At 39.5% G+C, this 20,902-nt stretch overlaps 1 protein-coding gene across 5 annotated transcripts in view; it reads left to right on the top strand.

Moving 5' to 3' along the window:
• LOC104100989 (uncharacterized) overlaps positions 1-19,368 on the top strand; it is a 39,224-nt gene extending 19,856 nt beyond the window's left edge. For 2 of the 5 annotated variants that reach the window (XM_009608387.4, XM_009608384.4), the window contains 17 exons: positions 1,210-1,391; positions 3,589-3,721; positions 4,063-4,214; positions 4,666-4,749; positions 4,858-4,920; positions 6,063-6,194; positions 6,276-6,482; positions 8,536-8,655; positions 8,869-8,915; positions 10,843-11,005; positions 11,124-11,261; positions 17,094-17,216; positions 17,324-17,422; positions 17,773-17,862; positions 18,066-18,147; positions 18,537-18,667; positions 18,825-19,368. In XM_009608387.4, coding sequence (XP_009606682.1) covers positions 1,251-1,391; positions 3,589-3,721; positions 4,063-4,214; positions 4,666-4,749; positions 4,858-4,920; positions 6,063-6,194; positions 6,276-6,482; positions 8,536-8,655; positions 8,869-8,915; positions 10,843-11,005; positions 11,124-11,261; positions 17,094-17,216; positions 17,324-17,422; positions 17,773-17,862; positions 18,066-18,147; positions 18,537-18,667; positions 18,825-18,956 — 2,037 coding nt within the window. In that variant the 5' untranslated portion in view covers positions 1,210-1,250 and the 3' untranslated portion in view covers positions 18,957-19,368. Of the gene's footprint in view, positions 1-1,186; positions 1,392-3,588; positions 3,722-4,062; positions 4,215-4,665; positions 4,750-4,857; positions 4,921-6,062; positions 6,195-6,275; positions 6,483-8,535; positions 8,656-8,868; positions 8,916-10,842; positions 11,006-11,123; positions 11,262-11,933; positions 11,996-17,093; positions 17,217-17,323; positions 17,423-17,772; positions 17,863-18,065; positions 18,148-18,536; positions 18,668-18,824 lie in introns of those variants that run through there. The other 3 variants (XM_070181799.1, XM_009608386.4, XM_033657344.2) reach the window with 3 other exon arrangements.
• Positions 19,369-20,902: the final 1,534 nt, after the last annotated feature.

Below are 20,902 nucleotides of genomic sequence, written 5' to 3'. Positions count from 1 at the left end.
ACAATGCCTAATTCTAGTTCGCTTGGATAAAGGCGGGTGCCCATAACATGCAAATAGGTATTGCCTCTAATTAGGGATTGGTCTAAGGAGGTGGAGGGAGAACTTACTTTCTGGGACCATTCAGAGGTTGTAGAGTGCATTCATGAGAGAGAAGGTTAACATAAGCTGGGAATGAGGAATAGAGAACAGAAACGGTTGTTTGCTGGTGGAGAAAGAGGGAGGCCGCAAGGGGCTAAATAGTGCATGAAACTTGCTTCTAGGCACCAGTTGGGGCTCGTTGTTGCTGAGTGATAAAGGGCAAGAGAGTACTATTTAATATTATCCTTTTTCAAGGAGAAAAAAAGCTCCTTTTTATTTTCTGGACTTATGCCCATCTGATATGCTTTTCGCTTTTGGTGAATTTATATTTAGGATCACAAGTGAACACAAATTCTGTAAGAAGTACTTCTGCAGCCCAAGTTATGTTTGGTCACTTCCTTGAGTTCTCGAATTACGCTTGCATCCTCTGTCATGAATCGTTTCTGCTAAAGTAGGCATAATTACACTTAGTTGCCCTCTCAATTCGCAACCATGGTCATTCATAAACAATTATCCTCTCTCCATCAAAATTGACCATGCTGCGTATTTGAGAACCCAAATGAAACTCAAATAATGGCACTGGAGGAGATCACTATGAGTTTCTTTTCTCTCTAGTTCTCTGGTCCTAAAAAAGGTTGTATTCTTTGACTCGAGTCAACTATTATATTGTTTCAAATCATCTCGACTCCATCATCATGTCCTTTTGTGTCCTATGCATTGATGTATTTCTTTAATATTCAAATTTATGATGTTTGTTTGCTTCATTAACTTATGGTGGCAATTGACTTGAGCCTTGGGGTTTGCTCCCTTTCAAGGTCTTAAGTTCGAAACCCACTGGGTGCAAACAATTTCTGAGGGCCATCGGACTGGGTAAAACCTGAATTAACCGTGGTGCACTTGCGGGAAACTCCTTGCCGAGGGCCTGTGCACCCCCGGGATTAGTCGGGGCTCAAAGAGACTCGGACACCCGGTGCAAAATCAAAAAAAAAATATTTGAATGATGCATTGGAATTTTATTTATCAAAAAACTATGCATTGGATTTGAATAAATTCAGCCTTCCCCACAGGGTAGTTGAATAATTCTATGTGCGATCTTATTTGTTGTAAGAACAGAATATAAATTGCTTACAGGCACCTTGACATATGCTTTTGGTGAGACTTGAATCACCAGCATGGATCTGAATGCCTCGCCACAGCCACAGGATGACGATGAGATCTTTGGACAACAATTAGAAGAGGAAGCGGAGGAATCCATTGTAGAACATAGTGATGACCGTGCAGATTATACGAGTGCGGTGGAGATTTCACGTCGCGTACGTCTCTGTTTCTACTGCTCCCTACATCAGCTATTGAGCTGTACTATTACTGGAACTTGCTTCTTTATTGGATATCTCTTCCGCTTTTTGTTCGATGCATGTCTCCTTTATATTAGATATTTGCTTGCTGTTTGTCTTCAGCAGATTAATTCCTGTAGATAGCTTTGTGCAACGTCTTTAAGACAATTTTTTTTTTTGGAGAATGCTATTTTTATGCATCTTTCAAACAGATGAACAGTTGCTTGAGAAAGCATCCGAAGTGTTGAAATTTCCCCTTTCTTTTGAATAAGTCTAAGTGCTGGATTTTTCTTAACCCATAAACTAGCACAATGAGAAGCTTGAGTTGTCTACAATGAGTGGTAGGCTGAAGCTGCTGAAGTCTTACTGGTATACAGCTGATAAAACTACCTTGGTTCACTAGTACAGAGTTCGTGTTAATCTGAACTCTTATATGGTGGCTCAAGGTCCTTGGTTGGGGCCTTAGCATAGCATGGTTGAAGAATGAAGATTAGCTTATTTTATTTTTGGCCAAATACATACGTGGGCACCTTAACTTGTCCTAATTTTTCGTTTAGACACTTAGACTCGAGCTAGTACCTATTGAACAGTGAACACCACAACTCTTCCAAAAGTGTTCCAATTAGACACATTTTGCTGACATGGCAAAGTGTGTATTTCTCACTCTTAAAGCGCGTTTAGTATCTCAAAAAGCAATAAATTCATTTTTTTTTTCTTTTTCTTTCTCTTTCTCTTTTTAAATATTTTTTCTTTTATTCTGGTTTTGCCTGAAGGACGACCTACCTTGCCGGAAATTTTCATGGCCGGCAGCAAGCCCGCTTCTTGCTTCTCCAACAAAACACCACCACCAAGAACAGTAAAAAAACCTCAGATCTGGTTTTTCCAATCCCACCCAATTCTAACACCACCATAATCAGCTTCAGTTTTCCTTGTAAATTTAATGATACAAAACCAGTGTCTGAATCAGTTGCCGGATATGTGTGCTGAAATCAGAAATTTGCCTTAAAGATTTGCATTTGTCAAGCAGAAACTTGCTTGAAATTCAGGAAGTTAAGTAGAGATGTTTTCCTTATTTGTCTATTCTCTTTACATATTTTATTAGCATTGTTTTTTCTCTGTTAATGGAGTTTCCACCTGGGTCAGTGGTGATTATATCAAGATCTCCTCTAAAGCAATTCTAGTTCCCGATTTCTGCTCAAAAATCCCGTTTTGACATTACAGCAACTGAGTTTTCATGTCTTAAGCTGCAAAAAGCTCATGTAAATATTAAGGAAAAGTTACTGGAAAAATTGAAAGAAAATGTATGGAGAGAGAAAGAGAGATTTGGCGGGGGGAGGGGGGGTTAGCTATAACGGAGTTTTTTATTTATTTTTCCCTCAAAACTCTTTTTTCCTTATTAGTTGTGGGATCAAATTCCAGGTGTCTGTCTCATTGGTTTGTTTTGCCAAGTCAACTGCATTTGAAATGCACGCACTTTATTATTTGGCTATCTCAGCAAAATGTGTCTAATTAATACACTTTTAGAGGACTTTAGGTATTCAATAGGTACTAGCCCGAGTTCAAGTGTCTAAATGAAAAATTGGGACAAGTTTAGGTGCCCGCGTATGTATTTGGCCTTAATTTGTTTCCCTTCCTTTTTTGTGTAATTGCCACCCCCCCCCCCCCCCCCCGCACGGGTGTGCCTCCTCTTTTCTTTTTTCGCTTTTTAGTCAGGCAAGCAGTTTGGGATCAGCAAAAAAGTATGGATGTGGAAGTCGCTTAGGTCGTTGAACAGATTATCCTCTGATTAATGAGGATATTCAACATTATTGGTAATCTGGTTATCTCCAAGTCAGCTTAGTTATATAATGTGAACTATTTTTTGGTGCCATACTCTGTACCTCCTCCTATCAATCTCCCCTCTGCCAAAAGGGGGAGAAAGTAAAAGAAATAGAACTTGCTTCTTTGTTGCTTCTTTCTATAAAAAGTGGAAAAAGATAAGGGACAAGGGAAGTAAGTGCCCATTGATAGGGGTATGTTCTTGTGAATTTTATTACTGTGGGGGACCTACATATTATTTTTAATATATATTTTTTGATAAGTATTCTTAATTTATAGTTTCCTATCTCTTACATGTCAAAAAAGAAAATATCTTCTAATTTCCATGCCCTCTTTCTAAAAAGGCTATTTGTTTTAGGAGCGGGAGGAAAGGATTCAAAGAATTAAAAGACAACGTCCAGATGATAGGCCAGCATATCCATCTCAGCCACGAATACGCGATGAGATTTTTCAGACCAAGAGACAGAAGCCTAGCAGCAGACTTCCTCCAGGTTATTTGGGTTTTCCCTAGTGTGCCAGTTGTATAAGACGTACTATGTGTGTGTTCTCTCTCTTTCTCTCTCTATCTCCCTCTATTTATATGTATCTCTTTCTCCGTGTGTGTGTGTGTGTGGAGGACTTGTTGAAGTAGCAATTGATTCTTGCTTCCCTTTGTGTAGTCCATCTTTCTTTTCTATTCTTGTCATCCAAGTGTAACTTTAGGTTGCACATAACTTTAATAGGATGTGTCTTCTTTGACTATTATTTCAACAAAGGTTCTTGTTCCTTTTTCCCGCTCCCTGACTTCCCTTAGTTCTATTACATCATTTTACCTTTTCAATTGCTTATGCAGGTTGGTTGGATTGTCCTGCATTTGGACAGGAGATAGGTTGCATTATTCCTTCAAAGGTTCCTCTGGATGAAACTTTCAACGACTGTGTTCTTCCCGGCAAACGATACTCGTTTAGGCAAGTCCTCCACCAACAGAGAGTTTTAGGAAGAAAGGTGAGTGTGTTAACCTGAATGTGGTTCTTTGTTCATCCTCTTGATCTGGATTTTATCTTTAAAAATCTTGATTCCTAGATGTTATCATGAGGCAAAATTGTATTGCTGTTTGATGCTTTTCTTGTTACGTTGTGGGCAGTGCATTTGTTTGTTATATATCTTGTAGATTCTAGGTTTGACTTAGATAACTAGTGCAAATCAGTTTCTGAAAACAAGGTGCTGCTTATGAATTATGGTTTTAGAGATGTTTTATATGACTGATAAATTATATTGTCTTGGAGATGTTTTATATCAAACCCGAGGCTTATTTGCTACTTTGTTGTGCGACTTAGTATGATAGAATGTCAGTAGATGCCTTCTTAATTCTGGCCCGTTAATTCATTTAGGTTACTTTGACAACAGAGGATCTGCTAAATCCTACAACTGACTCATTTCATGTTACAAATTTCAGCTTGGGATGGTGATTGATCTCACAAATACAAATCGATATTATTCATTGTCAGATTGGAGGAAGGAAGGCATCAAGCATGTTAAGGTTGGTACATGGTAATAAAGTCGTGGAGGAGGATAGGTGGTGGGGGAGTAGTTTTTTCTCTCTGAATTATGGTTGTTGTCCTGAATTTGAATCTCTTATGTCTATTAGATTCAATGCAGAGGCCGTGATTCTGTACCTGACAATGAGTCTGTAAATTTATTTGTCTATGAGGTAATTTTATTTATGTTAGTTGCAGTTTTAGTTGAATTCTGTACCTAAGAATGACCTTGCATTACTTAACATGTAAAAGTACTGCAGATTTGTTTATTTACCTTTATCCATCCATGGTTATATCTACTCTGTTTGTTACGGATTTATCTTCACATGTTACACTTGGTGCAATTATTAATGTTTGTTGTTTGTTAATCAAGTGGAAAATGCATGTGTATCGCTAGTTAGTTTGTAATCTTTTAGGTATATGCCCCCAGGGCTTTGTTCTAGTGATAAGGGTGCAACGCGTGATCTATGAGTTAGGCACACATCATGGGTTCGATCCCTGGCGCAGACAAAAGCCGTGTATTTCAGTAGAGAAGGGTAGAGGGGAAGGCCATTATCCACCGAGTTCGAACTGTGCACCGATGGCCCTCGTGGATTTCTAGGTTATCAAAAAAATCTGTTGGGAATAGAAAAAAAAATATTGAGAAAGGTAGGTGTAGATGTGATGTAAATGTTTATATTATATTATGAATGTACTCCACTCTTTGAAGGGGAGCCTTAACGTAATGGTAGGAGTTGTCGTCGTGTGAATAGGAGGTCACGTACAATCCATGGAAATAGCTCTTGTAGAAATACAAGGTAATGCTGCGTTACAGTAGTTATGGTCTGGCGCTGGCCCTTCCCTGGACCTTGTACTTAGTGGAAGCTTAGTGCACTAGGGCAATGCTCTATTATTAATAGGAAAAATAACATTGCTGGGTTGTCTGAAGATGCGAAAGATTCCCCCCCCCCCCCCCCGGGCGGTGTGGTTCCCCTCCAAAAAAGTAAAGGAAAACACGGAAGAGAGAATGGTCAAAGCATTATGAACTTGAACATCCTTGTAAAGGAGTTCTGTTTTTCTTTTCCGATAAAATGTCAAATTGCAGGATATCGAGAATTTTTCTCAGATAAAAGGAGTTCTATATTTTCTTAGAGCATAGAAAGGTGTTCCGTTAACTTCTAGTTAGGTTTTCTAAGCATTAGGAACCTTAGCATTGATGAGAAGCATGCTCTGAGTTTTATTCTGTTTAGGCGAAGAAACGGTAACTTTTTCACATCCTCAGTGAATACTGTATGCTATTGAAAGGAATTGGATACTAATAATGGCTTACTATCAGGTTTCACAATTTCTTGCACGTCAGAAACATGCGAAGAAGTATATTCTTGTCCATTGCACACATGGGCATAATCGCACTGGGTTTATGATCATTCATTATCTGATGCGCACGCTGCCAATATCTGTTAGCCAGGTTAGCAATTTTGCTATGTTACTTCCTTCTTGCTACAAATTTAACTACTTATCTCTGAATGATCAGAGTACTTTTATGCAGGCAATTAAAATTTTTTCTGATGCTCGACCTCCTGGGATCTATAAGCCGGACTATATTGATGCCTTATATGCCTTTTATCATGAGAAAAAACCTGAAATGGTTGTCTGCCCTCCAACACCTGAGTGGAAAAGATCTTCTGAGCTTGATTTGAATGGCGATGCTATGCCGGATGATGACGACGATGGAGGTCCTGCGGTTCCTTTGCCTGTATGTGTTTCTGCAAGAGAACTTTCCCTTTGATATATTGACACTTTATTCATGGGTGAAATGTTTGGTTAATTCCTTCTCTGCTGAAAGTTTAAGCCTTCGATTTTCACCAGGGCAGTGTTGAATATGATTGAATGTGAACACTGCCGTGCTACCATGCTAGTGGCTCTCAACATTAGAATGAGAAACCCATCCCTTTCTGATACTTTTTTGGTGAAGAAGTAGTGAAACTTGATTTTGAGTGCAATATTAAGCTTGATTTTGAAAATCACCAATTTATGACATTCCCAAGTTTTTTGCTAATGGAACTTGTCAACAAGTAACTCTTAGTAACGACCTTGCAATACTTGGGATGCAATGACTGCAGCAGCTTTTTAATGGCATGGTCTGTCCATTAAGCCTCATGCTTGTCAGATTAGTTGATTGGAGTCTCCTTCTGTCAGCCATGAGATGTCTTCCCTGTTTGGTTAGATGAAATTGAACCTGTCGATATGGTATTCTTAGAGTGATGACTTCTTTTCCTTGGGATCTTCATTAACTATGCTTCATCCAAAATAGTTTCAGCCTTTCAGGTCAGGATATGAATCCTCTATATAATTTGCTCTATTAGACCCAGTTTCGTTCTAATTATGGAATGATAGAAAAATGATCTCTTGTTCTCCTTTTTCTATTCCATTTAAATAAGTGTGAAATAAGTAGCCAAAATTTAATGCTGCAGAATAGTTTCCATTTCTTTTTTATTTCTAACCTGGATTGCCTAAGGTTTCCTACCAGGAAAAAAGGGGGCATTATTGTTTCTTGACAGATAAAGAATTTCTCATATAATCCCTCAGAACTGTGTACTTTGCTATATTTCTTATTTGCATTTGCAGCTTTCGCGCCTCCATGTTGTTACTTATTCATCGCCTTTGCCCTTTACTAATTAAAGAAAGATCTGCTCAAGAAGAAATCTAGTTTTTCTTAAAGGCTTGACAAGGGCACTAAACGGTGCTGGAAGAGATCTTACTTTGCTTAGAACTTAGAAGAAGCATAATATTTTCCGGCTTGGTAAAGAGTGTTTGGGAAGGGAAACTAGAAAAAAATACACATCCTAATGGTGTCATATTTGCTGACCTTCTAGTCCTTTTTCTCTAGTATTTTGCTGGATAATGCATTTTGGTGTTTTTTATGTTATGACGACTCCTCCCCCTTTTTTCAAGCTTTTGGCAATTGGTGCTTAAATGGTTACGGAATAGTTAATTTGTCGGATAGCATCTTCGCAGTTCACAGAAGGGTGAGAATGGCAGATGTTCGACTATTTTTTTCTGATGTTCAACTTGATTCACCTTTTACTTTTTGAAAGTTTAGATTCCCAATAAACAAACTTGACTGAGAGCCAGAGAGTTGAGCGAGAGAGGTGGGCCTGGTGGTGTAGTGAACAGGTGGTGTGTTGAGCAAAGAGAGGGAAGAGGAGGGAGGGGGGGGGTTGTAGAAGAGAGACAGGAAGCAACCCGGATGGATATAATGGGGGTTGCGAGGAGTGTATTGAAGTGAGAGGAGGGGTTTTTGGTTTAAGAGGGTATCATGCTTATGCTTTAAGAAGAATGACCTGCTTGCTTGATCTGACCTAATCTTCTACTCCCTCCATTACAGTAAACCTGATTTTGCTTTTCCTGTGGTCTGTCCCTGAAAACACGACCTCCTTCGTTAAATGAAAAGTCTTTTTTTTGTTAAATGAAAAGTCTTTCTCTGCCCCATAAATCAAACTAAGAAAATCATTTGGTACTTCAAACTGGATTTGACATCTTACCAACTAACTGTTCGACAATTCGAACAATTGTCTAGAAAGCTATCCTAGTAAACTCAATGTAATAATCTATTCAAACGGTGCAGGTCAAACTAGGAGTATAAATTTAAGCATGATAACATTGATATCAAGGCTGTAGCTGCTTGTGATTACATCTTTATACCAACATGTTATGGTTTTGGTTTCTACACTTTTGCCTTGCAATTAGGTTTATTTATTCGACAGAGCTTTTAGAATTTCCTTATAACTCATTTTCTTCCTTTTCAGGATAATCGTGAAGCGCAAGTGGTAATGTCAAATGACGACATTTTGGGAGATGCAATCCCACAAGATCAGCAAAATTATATGCGGCAGTTCTGTTATCAAGCACTGAAAATGACCCCAGGGGTAGGAATGTTGCAACAGCTCGCTTGATGTCTATGTAAAATTGTTGCACGGAGAATTTATAAATGATGATCTGTTCTGTTGTTTATGCATGTTACTTTTATTTTTTGGTCTTGCTGTGGACTTCAGTTGTGGATTATGTAGACTACTTCCTGCAAAATATGGACGTGTCTGCTCTATTCTAACTCAAAAATCCTTTTGGTGTATGTCTTTCAGGGTAGAGGCCCACAATTTCCTGGCTCTCATCCAGTCTCTCTTAGCAGGTTGATTTTATCTCTGTTCGGGGAACTGTACTTCATCATATTCTTTTTGCTGTACACAGTCAGGTGGAACCTTAGGTCTAGCATTTTGCGCTTAGCCATACATACAAGAAGCGTCTGTTCACCCACAAATTGGAAGTAACAAAGAAGTTATCACCCTTGGTCCTGCCTAAATCAGATTGGAAACTGTGTACAATTTAATTTTGAAATAAGAGAAAAGATTCAACATAAAATTCCATTGTTGATACATGATGCTATCTACTTTTCCTGGATATGTGGAAATGACAGTAGAACCCTTGCTATGTCATGTAACATGGTTGGTTGTCTTTAACATGCGGATAATGTCAGCAAAGGAAAACTAGAAAGTAAACTAAGAAGCAAGGAGAGATAAACAGAGAAAACTGCTATAGGACAATCAGAATTGATAGAAGATATCGCCGGAGAAACTAGTCTGAACAGAAAGAAAGAGAGAAATATTGTCAACACACTTACCGAGAGAGAGAAAAATGGAAGCATCTCCTCATGTCATTGACATGTTATCGCAGTTAAATATAAGTTTGAAGACATCGAAGCCTGAAATCTAAGTTATATAGCTGCAGAATGAGTTATCCTCGTTGCCACTGAGATGGATTAATTGAAAGCTGGAAACATGTTGATTTGATGATTTGGCAATAGCTTTGATCTTTGGAAAAGAAAATATAGACTTGTTTAAACTGTGTTAGTAATTAAGTTTTAACACTAAATTGTGTATCAAACCCCTCATTATTGTGTTCACTTTTCTCCACCTCCTGAGAATTGCTCAAGCATTTCATTCTCTACCTCTTGATTTCTTACTCCTGCCATTTATTCTGCTTCTTTTAATCTGTCATTAGGAATCTTTGCCCAATCTTCATTAGCTTTTTTGTCTCCCAACCATGAAAGTGTCCCTTGGCCATCATTTGGTGCTGCAGAAGTCATGCACTTTTCTCCGAAGTATGTTTAGCTCTGTTTCCGCAAATGTTGCATCTAACCTTTTCTTGGAAGTCTCCTGATGCTAGCTTATATTTTCTTAAACCACATGTTATAGTTGTGTTTTTGTTAGTTCTGAAAATATAATAACTACACTATCACATAGAGAGGGTTTTGGGGAGATCATAAATGTTCAAGTTCTTGCGATGACTTCCGAATATTCAGACTGAAAGACATTGATTATTTGACCTGTCAATAAGCAGCAAAGGCAGACCTTTTTATTTTGTATAAATTACCTTGGTTGGGTGGATCTGTTGCTCCTCGAAGGGGCTGTCTCCATTGCGGGAAGAAGTATATGAGTCTATTATTTTTAGAACTCTTCGAAGTTTGATCTTCATCGAAGGTTTTAAAACCTCCCGATCCCACTGTTTTTCTATCTTTTCATTTTGCGTTCTTTACACGGTGGCCAACATTGAACCGACTAGTTCCTGATGCCTCTGGTCAACTTGCATGGTTCGGCAGTGTGCCTATTTTGTCTGTGCAGCTAACACGGTTTCAGACTTTGAAGGTCATGCATGGAGGAATGAGTATCTCTGGTTATATTATGCTTGCAAGGCATGAATAAGCTTGTTTTGCTTGTTTATTTGGCTAGTGTTTTTCTTTGTTCTGCATGATAGCTTGTCAATCAATGTGTTTTGAGTTAGTTAATGTATTTTCTTTAGATCCCTTTTACATATTTTACTCATGGATAGTAACCTTATTGTATTTTCATATTTGAACCTCATATGGACTCGGATATGGATATTAACATAGTCTCTGAGAAAACAATTGTTTATTTATTAAATTGGCTAACTGCCTTCCAAACTTTGGTAGCATCCAATACAAAGCAAAGACTGAGAAAACCCATAAACTAGAGTTCATCGTAAGGTAATTCTTTTTTGAGAATTGTTCATCTCAAGGTAATCTTTGTCATTTTGTGCAGGGACAACTTGCAACTGTTGAGGCAGCGTTACTACTATGCCACATGGAAGGCTGATGGAACACGGTATATGATGCTGATCACGATGGATGGTTGTTTCTTAATTGATAGACTTTTCAACTTCCGAAGGGTACAGATGAGATTTCCATGCAGACACACTAATGAAGTACGCTCATATCCAGTCAGCTATCAGGATGTTCTGATCTTTTCTTTTTGTCTCCTTTTTATGTCTCACTGTTGGAAACTAGCTGTGTTTTATGTGAAGTTCTCGTTTTTTCTCCCAGGGTTTGGCCGAAAAGATGCACCACTTCACTTTACTTGATGGGGAGATGGTAATTGATACTTTGCCTGACACACAGAAGCAGGAAAGGAGATACCTCATTTATGATCTGATGGCCCTTAACCATGTGTCTGTCATTGAGGTTGGATTCTAATACAGGAATTCATTTTCATTTCCTTAATAAAAAAAATTAAATTTGGCTATACGCTTAGGGGTCTTTTTGGTTCTCTGTATTACTGGGAATTATCCCGCTATTAAATTCTGCGTTGATTGCCATGTGTTTGGTTGTCTGTTTCCTGATTTTGTGTATATATTAACCGCATTAGTGATGTGGTAAATGTATTAGCCAAAAAAGATGTGGTAAATTTTTAAAAAAGCCAATGAGGAATAATATTAGCAATATCTATAGATATGATAAAGTACCTTTACACTGTTATTTGTTTATTTAACCATCTCCTACTCATTACCTCTGCTCTTTCTAGTAATGATTTTAGAATTATTGGGAAGTGTTTAGAACAAATTATTAGGTACGATGTCTTTTTAGTTTGTTTGCTGGTAGGAAATATAGAGGACCTCTAGTGTTAGAGAACCCCTAATTCCTCTGAAAGGACTAACTATTGAATATTAGAATGAAAAGGGTGATGTACTTATTAATGCAGTAGGAGATGAATGCATTATCTATTTATTCTTTTGATTGTTGCATTATCTATTTATTCTTATCTCTCATTTATTTCGAAGTTCCGGTAGAATTTTGGAGGTACGTGGATAGAGCAGGCTTGGAGTGGCTGACTGGGCTGTTTAATGTTCTTTTCAGGACGAAGAGGATGCCAGATGAGTGGAGGTGGAGTACGATGATTCCGCTGTATAAGAATAAAGGTGATATCTAGAATTGTAACAACTATAGGGGTATCAAGTTATTAAGTCATGCCATGAAAGTTTGGGAGAGGGTGGTGGAATGGAGGGTAAGGGGGGCGGTGTCTATATCGGACAACCAGCTCGGGTTCATGCCGGGTCGTTCTACTACGGAAGCTATCCACCTTATCAGGAGGTTGGTGGAACAGTACATGGATAGGAAAAGGGATTTGCACACGGTGTTTATTGACCTAGAGAAAGCGTATGAGAAGGTCCCTATGGAGGTTCTTTGGAGATGTCTGCAGGTGAAAGGTGTGTCGGTAGCTTACATTTGGGTGATAAAGGATATGTATGATGGAACTAAGACTCGGGTTAAGACTGTGGGAGGTGGGAGGTGACTCAGAGCATTTTCTGTTTGTTATGAGGTTATACCAAGGATCTGCGCTCAGCATGTTCTTATTTTCCCTGGCGATCGATGCACTAACACACCATATTCAAGGGGAGGTGCCATGGTGTATGTTGTTCGCTGATGATATATTGATAAGACGCGAGGCGGCGTTAATGAGAGTGGAGGTTGGAGACAAGCCCTGGAGTCGAAAGGTTTCAAGTTGAGTAATCTGGAGTGCAAGTTCAGCGACGTGACGGGGGAAGCGGACATGGAAGTGAAGCTTGGCTCAGAGCATTTTCTGGTTGTTATGAGGTTATACCAAGGATCTGCGCTCAGCCTGTTCTTATTTTCCCTGGCGATCGATGCACTAACACACCATATTCAAGGGGAGGTGCCATGGTGTATGTTGTTCGCTGATGATATATTGATAAGACGCGAGGCGGCGTTAATGAGAGTGGAGGTTGGAGACAAGCCCTGGAGTCTAAAGGTTTCAAGTTGAGTAATCTGGAGTGCAAGTTCAGCGACGTGATGGGGGAAGCGGACATGGAAGTGAGGCTTGACTCACGTCATCCCCAAGAGAGGAAGTTTCAAGTACCCAGGGTCAATTATCCAGGTGGATTGGGAGATCAACGAGGATGTCACACACCGTATTGGGGTGGGGTGGATGAAATGGAAGTTAGCATCTGCAGTTATGTGACAAGAATGTGCCACGAAACTTTGGTAAGTTCTATAGAGCGGTGGTTAGACCGGCCATGTTGTATGTGGCTGAGTGTTGACCAGTCAAGAATTCACACCCAGAAGATGAAAGTAGCAGAAATGAGGATGTTGAGATGGATGTGCGAGCACACTAGGCTGGATAAGATTAGCAATGAAGATATTCCGGGGAAGGTGGGCGTGGCTCCCATGGACGACAAGATGTGGGAAGCAAGGCTTAGATGGTTCGGGCACGTGCGGAGGAGAAGCCTAGATACCCTGGTTAGGAGGTGTGAGCGGTTGGCTTTGGCATGTATGAGAAGAGGTAGAGGGCGACCTAAGAAGTATTAGGGCGAGGTGATCAGGTTGGACATGACGCGACTTCAGATTGTCAAGGATATGACTCTTGATAGGAATGTGTGAAGGTCGAGCATTAGGGTTGAAGGTTAGGGGGTAGTCGAGCGTTTTTCTAGAGCGGTGGTTAGATCGGTCATGATGTATGGGGCTGAGTGTAGGCCAGTAAAGAACTCACATATCCAGAAGATGAAAGTAGCAGAAATGAGGATGGTGAGATGGATGTACGGGCACACTAGGTTGGATAAGATTAGGAATGAAGATATTCGAGACAAAGTGGGCGTGGCTTCCATGGACGACAAGATGCGGGAAGCGATGGTTCGGGCACGTGGAGGAGAAGCCAAGATGCCCCAGTTAGGAGGTGTGAGTGGTTGGCTTTGGCAGGTGTGAGAAAAGGTAGAGGGTGGCCAAGAAGTATTGGGGCGAGGTGATCAGGCAAGACATGGTGCGACTTTAGATTTTTGAGGACATGACTCTTGATAGGAAGGTGTGGAGATTGAGCACTAGGGTTAAAGATTAGGGGGGTAGTTGAGCGTTTTTCTAGAGCCGTGGTTAGACCGGCCATGTTGTATGGGGTTGTGTGTGGACCAGTCAAGAATTCACATATCCAGAAATGAGAATGTTGAGATGGGTGTGCGGCACACTAGGCTGGATAAGATTTGGAATGAAGATATTTGGGAGAAGGTGAGCGTGACTTCCATGGACGACATGATGCAGGAAGCGAGACTTAGATGGTTTGGGCACGTGCGGAGGAGAAGCCTAGATGCCCCGGTTAGAACGTGTGAGCGGTTGGCTTTCGCAGGTATGAGAAGAGGTAGACGACGACCTAAGAAGTATTGGGGCGAGGTGATCAGGCAGGACATGGCATGACTTTAGATTTTCGAGGACATGACTCTTGATAGGAAGGTTTGGAGGTCGAGCACTAGGGTTGAAGGTTAGGGTGTAGTCGAGCGTTTTTCTAGTCTGATAGTGTTTTCCCTAGAACTGCTAGTGGCTTATGTTGTGTTTACACTATTTTTTCGTTTTTCATAGTTTTGTGTTATTGCTTTTCCATCTATTTGCTGTCTCCTACGATGCTGATATTATTTTTCTGGTTTCTGTTGTTACGGATCTATTGTCTCTTTTCGTTTTCTTGAGCCGAGGGTCTTTCAGAAACAATCTCTCTACTCTTTCGGGGTAGGGGTAAGGTCTGCGTACATTCTACCTCCCTATACCCCACTAGTGGGATTTTACTGGGTTGTTGTCGTTCTTCTCATTTATTATTAAGAAATTATAATGGGTGTTTTTGGAAGGGGAACCTTGAGGCAACGGTAAAGTACCTGTGTGAACTATAGGTCACGGGTTCGAGCCGTGGAAGCAACCACTAATACTTGCATTAGGTTATGTTGTCTATATCACACCCTTTTGGGTGTTGCCCTTCCTCGGACCCTGCGTGAATGCGCGATGCTTTGTGCATCGGGCTGTGGGCTGCCCTTTTTTTTATTTAATATAATGGATGTTTTTACTCTTAATTATATTATGCTTATTATTTTTAATCAGAAAAGTAATACAGACCAAGGATATTACTGGAAGCAACCACTAATGCTTGCATTAGGTTATGTTGTCTATATCACACCCTTTTGGGTGTTGCCCTTCCCCGGACCCTGCGTGAATGCGCGATGCTTTGTGCATCGGGCTGTGGGCTGCCCTTTTTTTAATTTAATATAATGGATGTTTTTACTCTTAATTATATTATGCTTATTATTTTTAATCAGAAAAGTAATACAGACCAAGGATATTACTGGAAAGTGGAAACTAATCTGTATCTGATTTTGAACCAAACTCATGTTTTAGATTATATACTATATCCAGAATTCAACATACTTTACACAATACAAGTTATCCAATGATCATTGTTCGCTGTATTAAGATTCGTACCTTACAATCCATGCATAATTTCTCTGACCCAAATGACCACTTATAGTGGTCAGATTATAGTCGTAATTTTCTGTGATTGTTTATGTGCACAAGTTGCAGTTGACAGATTTTGAATAATGATGTCACATGTTCATTAATATTTCCTGTTTGAGTATCTTGTAGCAGTTTCGATATTGTCATTTCTCACAGGTATTCAAACAAACCTGGAGCTAACACATCCTTAATTTATGTTATACGTATACTGGTCTGAGATTATGTGCGTTGTGTTTAACATGTCTTTTGAAGTCTGTTAGTGTTTCGTGGCAGAGTAAGATTTCCTTATGTGATTATTTTTTCTTTAATCTGAGTCTTCTAAAGTCATTTATGCTTTGTAATTTTAGAAAATCACTACATGATGTGTTTACCCATGGGAATTCCTCGTGTTGCATCCCTCTTTTCAGCCACTGATGCTTGCATCAGGGTATGCTGCCTACATCACACCCATTGGGGTGTGGTGCTCCCCCGGACCTTGCGTGAACGCGGGATGCTTCGTGCACCTGGCTGCCCTTTTTTTTATTACTACATGATGTGTTTACTTCTTTAATCTGTTGTCTGATAGTCAGTGAGTTGAACTGGTGTCCCTAATTTATCCCCTTATCATTTGGTGCCAAAAGGATCTTTTGACATGCATCTTCGAAGAAAAAGATGTTTGTTTTCTGGTATAATGATGCATGTGTGTTGCATATGAATTTCTTCTACCTCCGAACTGTAACTGTCTTAGCAAAGCATACTATGCCAAAACATTTTAAAGATAATATTCTATTAATGGCAAAGAGCTATATTATAGAGCTATGAGACCTTACAGATCTTGTAGTGCTCTGAACAGCTGTAGGTGTAGGATGTCAAAACATTGTATGAAGACATAGCATACTTTCTTTTAATACACATTATTCAAAGAGTTACATATATCTGCTGTTTGGACATATTGTTACTGGTTGCCATTAATTAAAAAAATCTTCAAACCCAGTGGATAATGGACCCTCTACAAAAAATGGAGCTGCAGGGATACATAGTTGCATTTGAATCCTTAAAGTGGAGGAATGCTAATATGCTATTTGCTAGGGAATGGAAAAGAACTTGTTTACATAGTTTTCATCATGTGAGCTCCAGTGGCTATCGTGTCACCTCTAGTTGAGGCATTTACTGGCCTGATTAGTCGAAGTATTTTTATTTCTTAATTGAATCTGATATGCATCTCAACCATGTGGTTACCTAAGAGGGTCATCAATAAATCAACTATACACAAATTCCAGACTATTGGGTTCTTGATCATACTTCTATGTTTTCTCTGTATGAGTAATTCAAAAAGTTTATTTGTGTTACTGGCTTACTGCAACTAGAGCTCCTACACCCTAATAGGATCGAGTGAAAGAAAGACAGAATTGCTTTGCTACAGCCCAACGCTTATCAGTAGTGTGTATGTGGCACATCATATTTCGTTTATCCAAGCCCGATTTACTTCAGTAGAAGTAGATAACCAGCATGTTTCATATGCTTCGATCATCGTGTTCTCTTAATCAGCTCTGTATTGTGGTGTGTGATTATGGTTTTGTATGGTAAAAGACATAAATGTCTTGGAGGCCATGAAACCTATGTATTTCACGTATCCTTCTCATTCTACACTGGATAAGCATTGCTAACTTCTTCATTCTGTTTTGCTTGAGTGTGCTTTTTTCTACAAACATTATCTGTCCATTGAGGTTGCTCAGTCTCTGTTCTGGTATTTTACAGCGACCCTTTTATGAACGGTGGAAAATGATTGACAAAGAAGTGATTGAGCCCAGGAATTATGAACGTCAACATATATACCAGAGTAGAAACCCTTACTATAGATACGAGTTGGAGCCTTTCAGGGTATGTTTCGTCAACTTTGTAACATAGTGTCATCAGATTAATTATAGTTGATTTCTAGTATCATTTTTTCTAGCTAAAGTGGCTGCTGATCTCTCAAAGTCTACCAGGTGAGGAGGAAGGATTTTTGGTTGCTCTCTACTGTCACGAAACTTCTCAAAGAATTTATTCCAAAGCTTTCACATGAAGCAGACGGTCTCATTTTTCAGGTTCTAAAGAGTGACAAATCTTTTAGAGTGATTATACTGAATGCCCTCTTGTTCTAGTGTTGTATTGAGTTTCTCCTGAGGAGTCAGTTTTTTGCATCACTTTAGATGTTTCCAAGTTATATGGCGTGTATGTTTTGATTGCTATCTTGATGAAACTCTATTTGAAAGTGGTTCAACCTTTATCTTTGTTTACTGTTATGCTGCAGAGAAGTTATTAAAGATGATAGCATATCCTCATTCAGTTAATTGCAAATGACATATTTACGGCTAACAGTGACAGAGATGCACAAATCATACAAATGTAATTGTTTTAGGTTGTACGCTCAGCTACTGTTTCCTTTCTGTGTTAGGGTTGGGATGATCCTTATGTTCCTCGCACGCATGAAGGTCTCTTGAAGTGGAAATACCCTGAAATGAACTCAGTTGACTTTCTGTTTGAGGTTGTGTTCTCTGCTCTCCTAGTGAATAGAGCTGTTTCAGTTTCCTCCTTGTCCTTTGGTTTCTTATTTTTGTTTTATCCCTACCACTTACCTGTTAAATATCATTTGTCTCCACGATTTAAGTGGAATGGCCTTTATGAAGTGGGTCATGTTTCATACTCTCCTATTGGAATTAAGTGTGAGTATCTCTGATCATATGGCAGGTGGTTGACGGTCGTGAATTGCTTTATCTACATGAACGAGGGAAGAAGAAACTAATGGAAGGGAATAGAGTTGTTTTCCCAGGTTAGAAATTCCCAGTTATATTAGTTAATACCTCTTGTCGTATCATGCAGGAATGTTTCCCTTACTTGGGGTTTGGTTGGAAATATAATAGGCGTGAATATCTTCTGCACGTGACTATGAACAAGATAACCCACATTTAGGTGTCTCCTTAGTCTTAATGGTAAAATTCTGATTAACAAGATCATCTTTGTCAGACTATGACGTGTACCTCTCGAGATTTTGACAAGAATTGAACAATTTTGTTTCTTCTCTTACTCTTTAAGATGGTCATTCAAATGGTTGATCCTTGTTGCTTGTGCTTTATTTGTATCCCGTGAATTTGTTTTCCTGCTTCTCTGGGTATTTACCTCTGGTGCATATCCTAAAATTGGTTTCTTTCATGATCACAGATAGTTCTGACCCGTCAGACTACTCTGGTAAAATAGTAGAGTGTTCTTGGGATACCAGTAACCAGGAATGGGTGTGGATGAGGACCAGAATTGATAAAGGAACTCCAAATGATTACAACACTTACAGAAAAGTATGTATTATCGCTTTAATGGCAAATACTAAGTTATGCAGTTGATTTGTTGATACGTGGACTTGTGCTTTAATAGAACCTCTTCCATATTTTCTCATTTATTTAAGATGGATAGCCCCTATTAGACTAATTATGGTTCATGTACAACAAAATTCAGGTATTTAGAAGTATTACTGACAACATCACTGAAGAAGTGTTGTTGAATGAGATCTATGAGATCATACGACTGCCAATGTATGCTGATAGGATACAGAATGATAGCAAAGCTCACCATGTACGACGCAGATGAATGAATTTGATTAAGTGGACGGCATTGTTATTGGTGGAAGCTAGTGATCGGATTAACTTCTCATTGGAAGTTAGCTGCGTTCATATATATCAACGGAAGGGTATTTGCGAGCATCCTTAGTCCCTAGGCATGTAATGTGTGCTACACACTGGGTTTATTGTATGATCCAGTTGGTACGCTGTAAACTTAGTGGTGCATGACTCCGGCCTTTAGTTTTTCCTCCTGTTAGAGGGAATTGGCAAAAAGGTCGTCATGTATATTAGTTTATTTTGTTTCTTTTTTTCTGGTTACTGTTAAGTTGGTAGGTTTCTCCAGCAGTAGTGAAACTTAAAGCTCTATGTTGTCTGTTCTGTGAATATGAGTCTGTTATACAAGTAATTTGTAGCTTATCATTTGCTCTTGTTCTTCGTTATATTCAGATTGGCTACCGAGAGTACTCTGTATGTGTTGCACTGTCCTCCCTCCCATTTAGTAGATGTTCCGAATTCCGATGTCCTTGACCTTATGAATTACTCCCATCTGTTCTAAAGGTGGAATTATTTTCTTGTTAGATCGTTAGAAGACTGAAACTTTTTTATATTTGAAAATAATTTCACTTTCAAGGGTTGTGGTATCTTTAATGGCATGCTTTTGTAGCAATATGTTTAAAATTATAAGTTTCAAAAATATGTCTTTTCTTTTTATATCTGTGCTCGGTCAAATTACGGTAATTGGACGGGAAGGAGTAAAACAATAATTAATAGTTTTTGAGATCATTATTAAAACGTAGAGCATAATCCAAAATATCGACATTAGAATAGCAAAGCTCCTAGAGTAATGTTGGAATACAAAACAAGTGAACACCAGTAATCTTATTTCTGGCAAATGTGTCAAGGATCTCTCTAACTCTAACGGTCAAAGCCCTAAATCTAACTCCCCAAGCGCCTCGCCGTTGAGACCGGCGTACACAGGTAAGTCCTCTTGTTCCTCTTTCTCTCCTTCTTTCGTCTTCGTCTCTTTTCTTTCTTACTACCCGTCTCCTCTCTCCCCCCATTTTCTGGTAGCGATCGACGGGTCTCCGTCCAGGCGTCATCCCCCCCCCCCCCCCCCCCCCAAATCCCTTTTATCTGCCCTTCCTTATCTCACGCCTCTCTGTTCCCCCCTTTAGTGCCACATTCTTTACTTTCCTTCTATTAGTGTAACGACCCGAGCGGTCGTTTTGAACTCTAGCGCGTCGTTCGGCGGTTTGAGGCCTTGAGTAACTTCACTTCATAATCTATGACTTATACGCGTGGTCGAAATTGAATTTCGGAAAGTTTGGAGTTGATTCAGATGGAAAATTCTCAATTCGAAAGTTTTAAGTTGGAATAGTTGACCAATGTTTGACTTTTGAGTAAATGACCTCGCAATCGGGATTTGAAGGTTCCAATAGGTTCGTATGATGATTTCGGACTTAGGCATGTGTTCGGGTTGAATATCGGTTCCGGGGGCGATTCCACGCTTATTGTGGAAGTTGGCATTTTGAAAGTTTTATAATTTCCTAAGTTTGGTTGGAAGAGTACTTTGGTGTTATTGATATCCGTTTGGGATTCCGAGCCTTGGAATAGGTTCGTATCGTGATTTGTGACTTGTGCGTAAAGTTTGGTGTCATTCCGGAATGTTTAAGTATGAATTGGATGTGTTCGTCGAAGTTGGAATGTTTGGAAGTTAAAAGAAGGATTTTGATCGTCGATTCGTAGTTTGGATGTTGTTTGGTGCGATTTGAGGCCTCAAACAGGTTTGTGTCATGTTTTGGGATTTGGTGGTGTGGTCGAACCGGGTCCCAGGGCCTCGGGTAAGTTCAGGGGTGGTTTCAGATCATTTCTCCATGTTTTGCTATTGCTGGTGTTGGTGTCTGGTTTATTGTTCTTCGCGAACGCGAAGGGATTCATGCGTTCGCGAAGAAGGATTTGTTGGCTGCTGAAATT

This window comes from Nicotiana tomentosiformis, chromosome 7 (genome assembly GCF_000390325.3).
Source record: "Nicotiana tomentosiformis chromosome 7, ASM39032v3, whole genome shotgun sequence".
NCBI classification, from domain to species: domain Eukaryota; kingdom Viridiplantae; phylum Streptophyta; class Magnoliopsida; order Solanales; family Solanaceae; genus Nicotiana; species Nicotiana tomentosiformis.
Note: the sequence above shows the minus strand (reverse complement) of the source record. Positions and strands in the feature narration are given on the sequence as shown.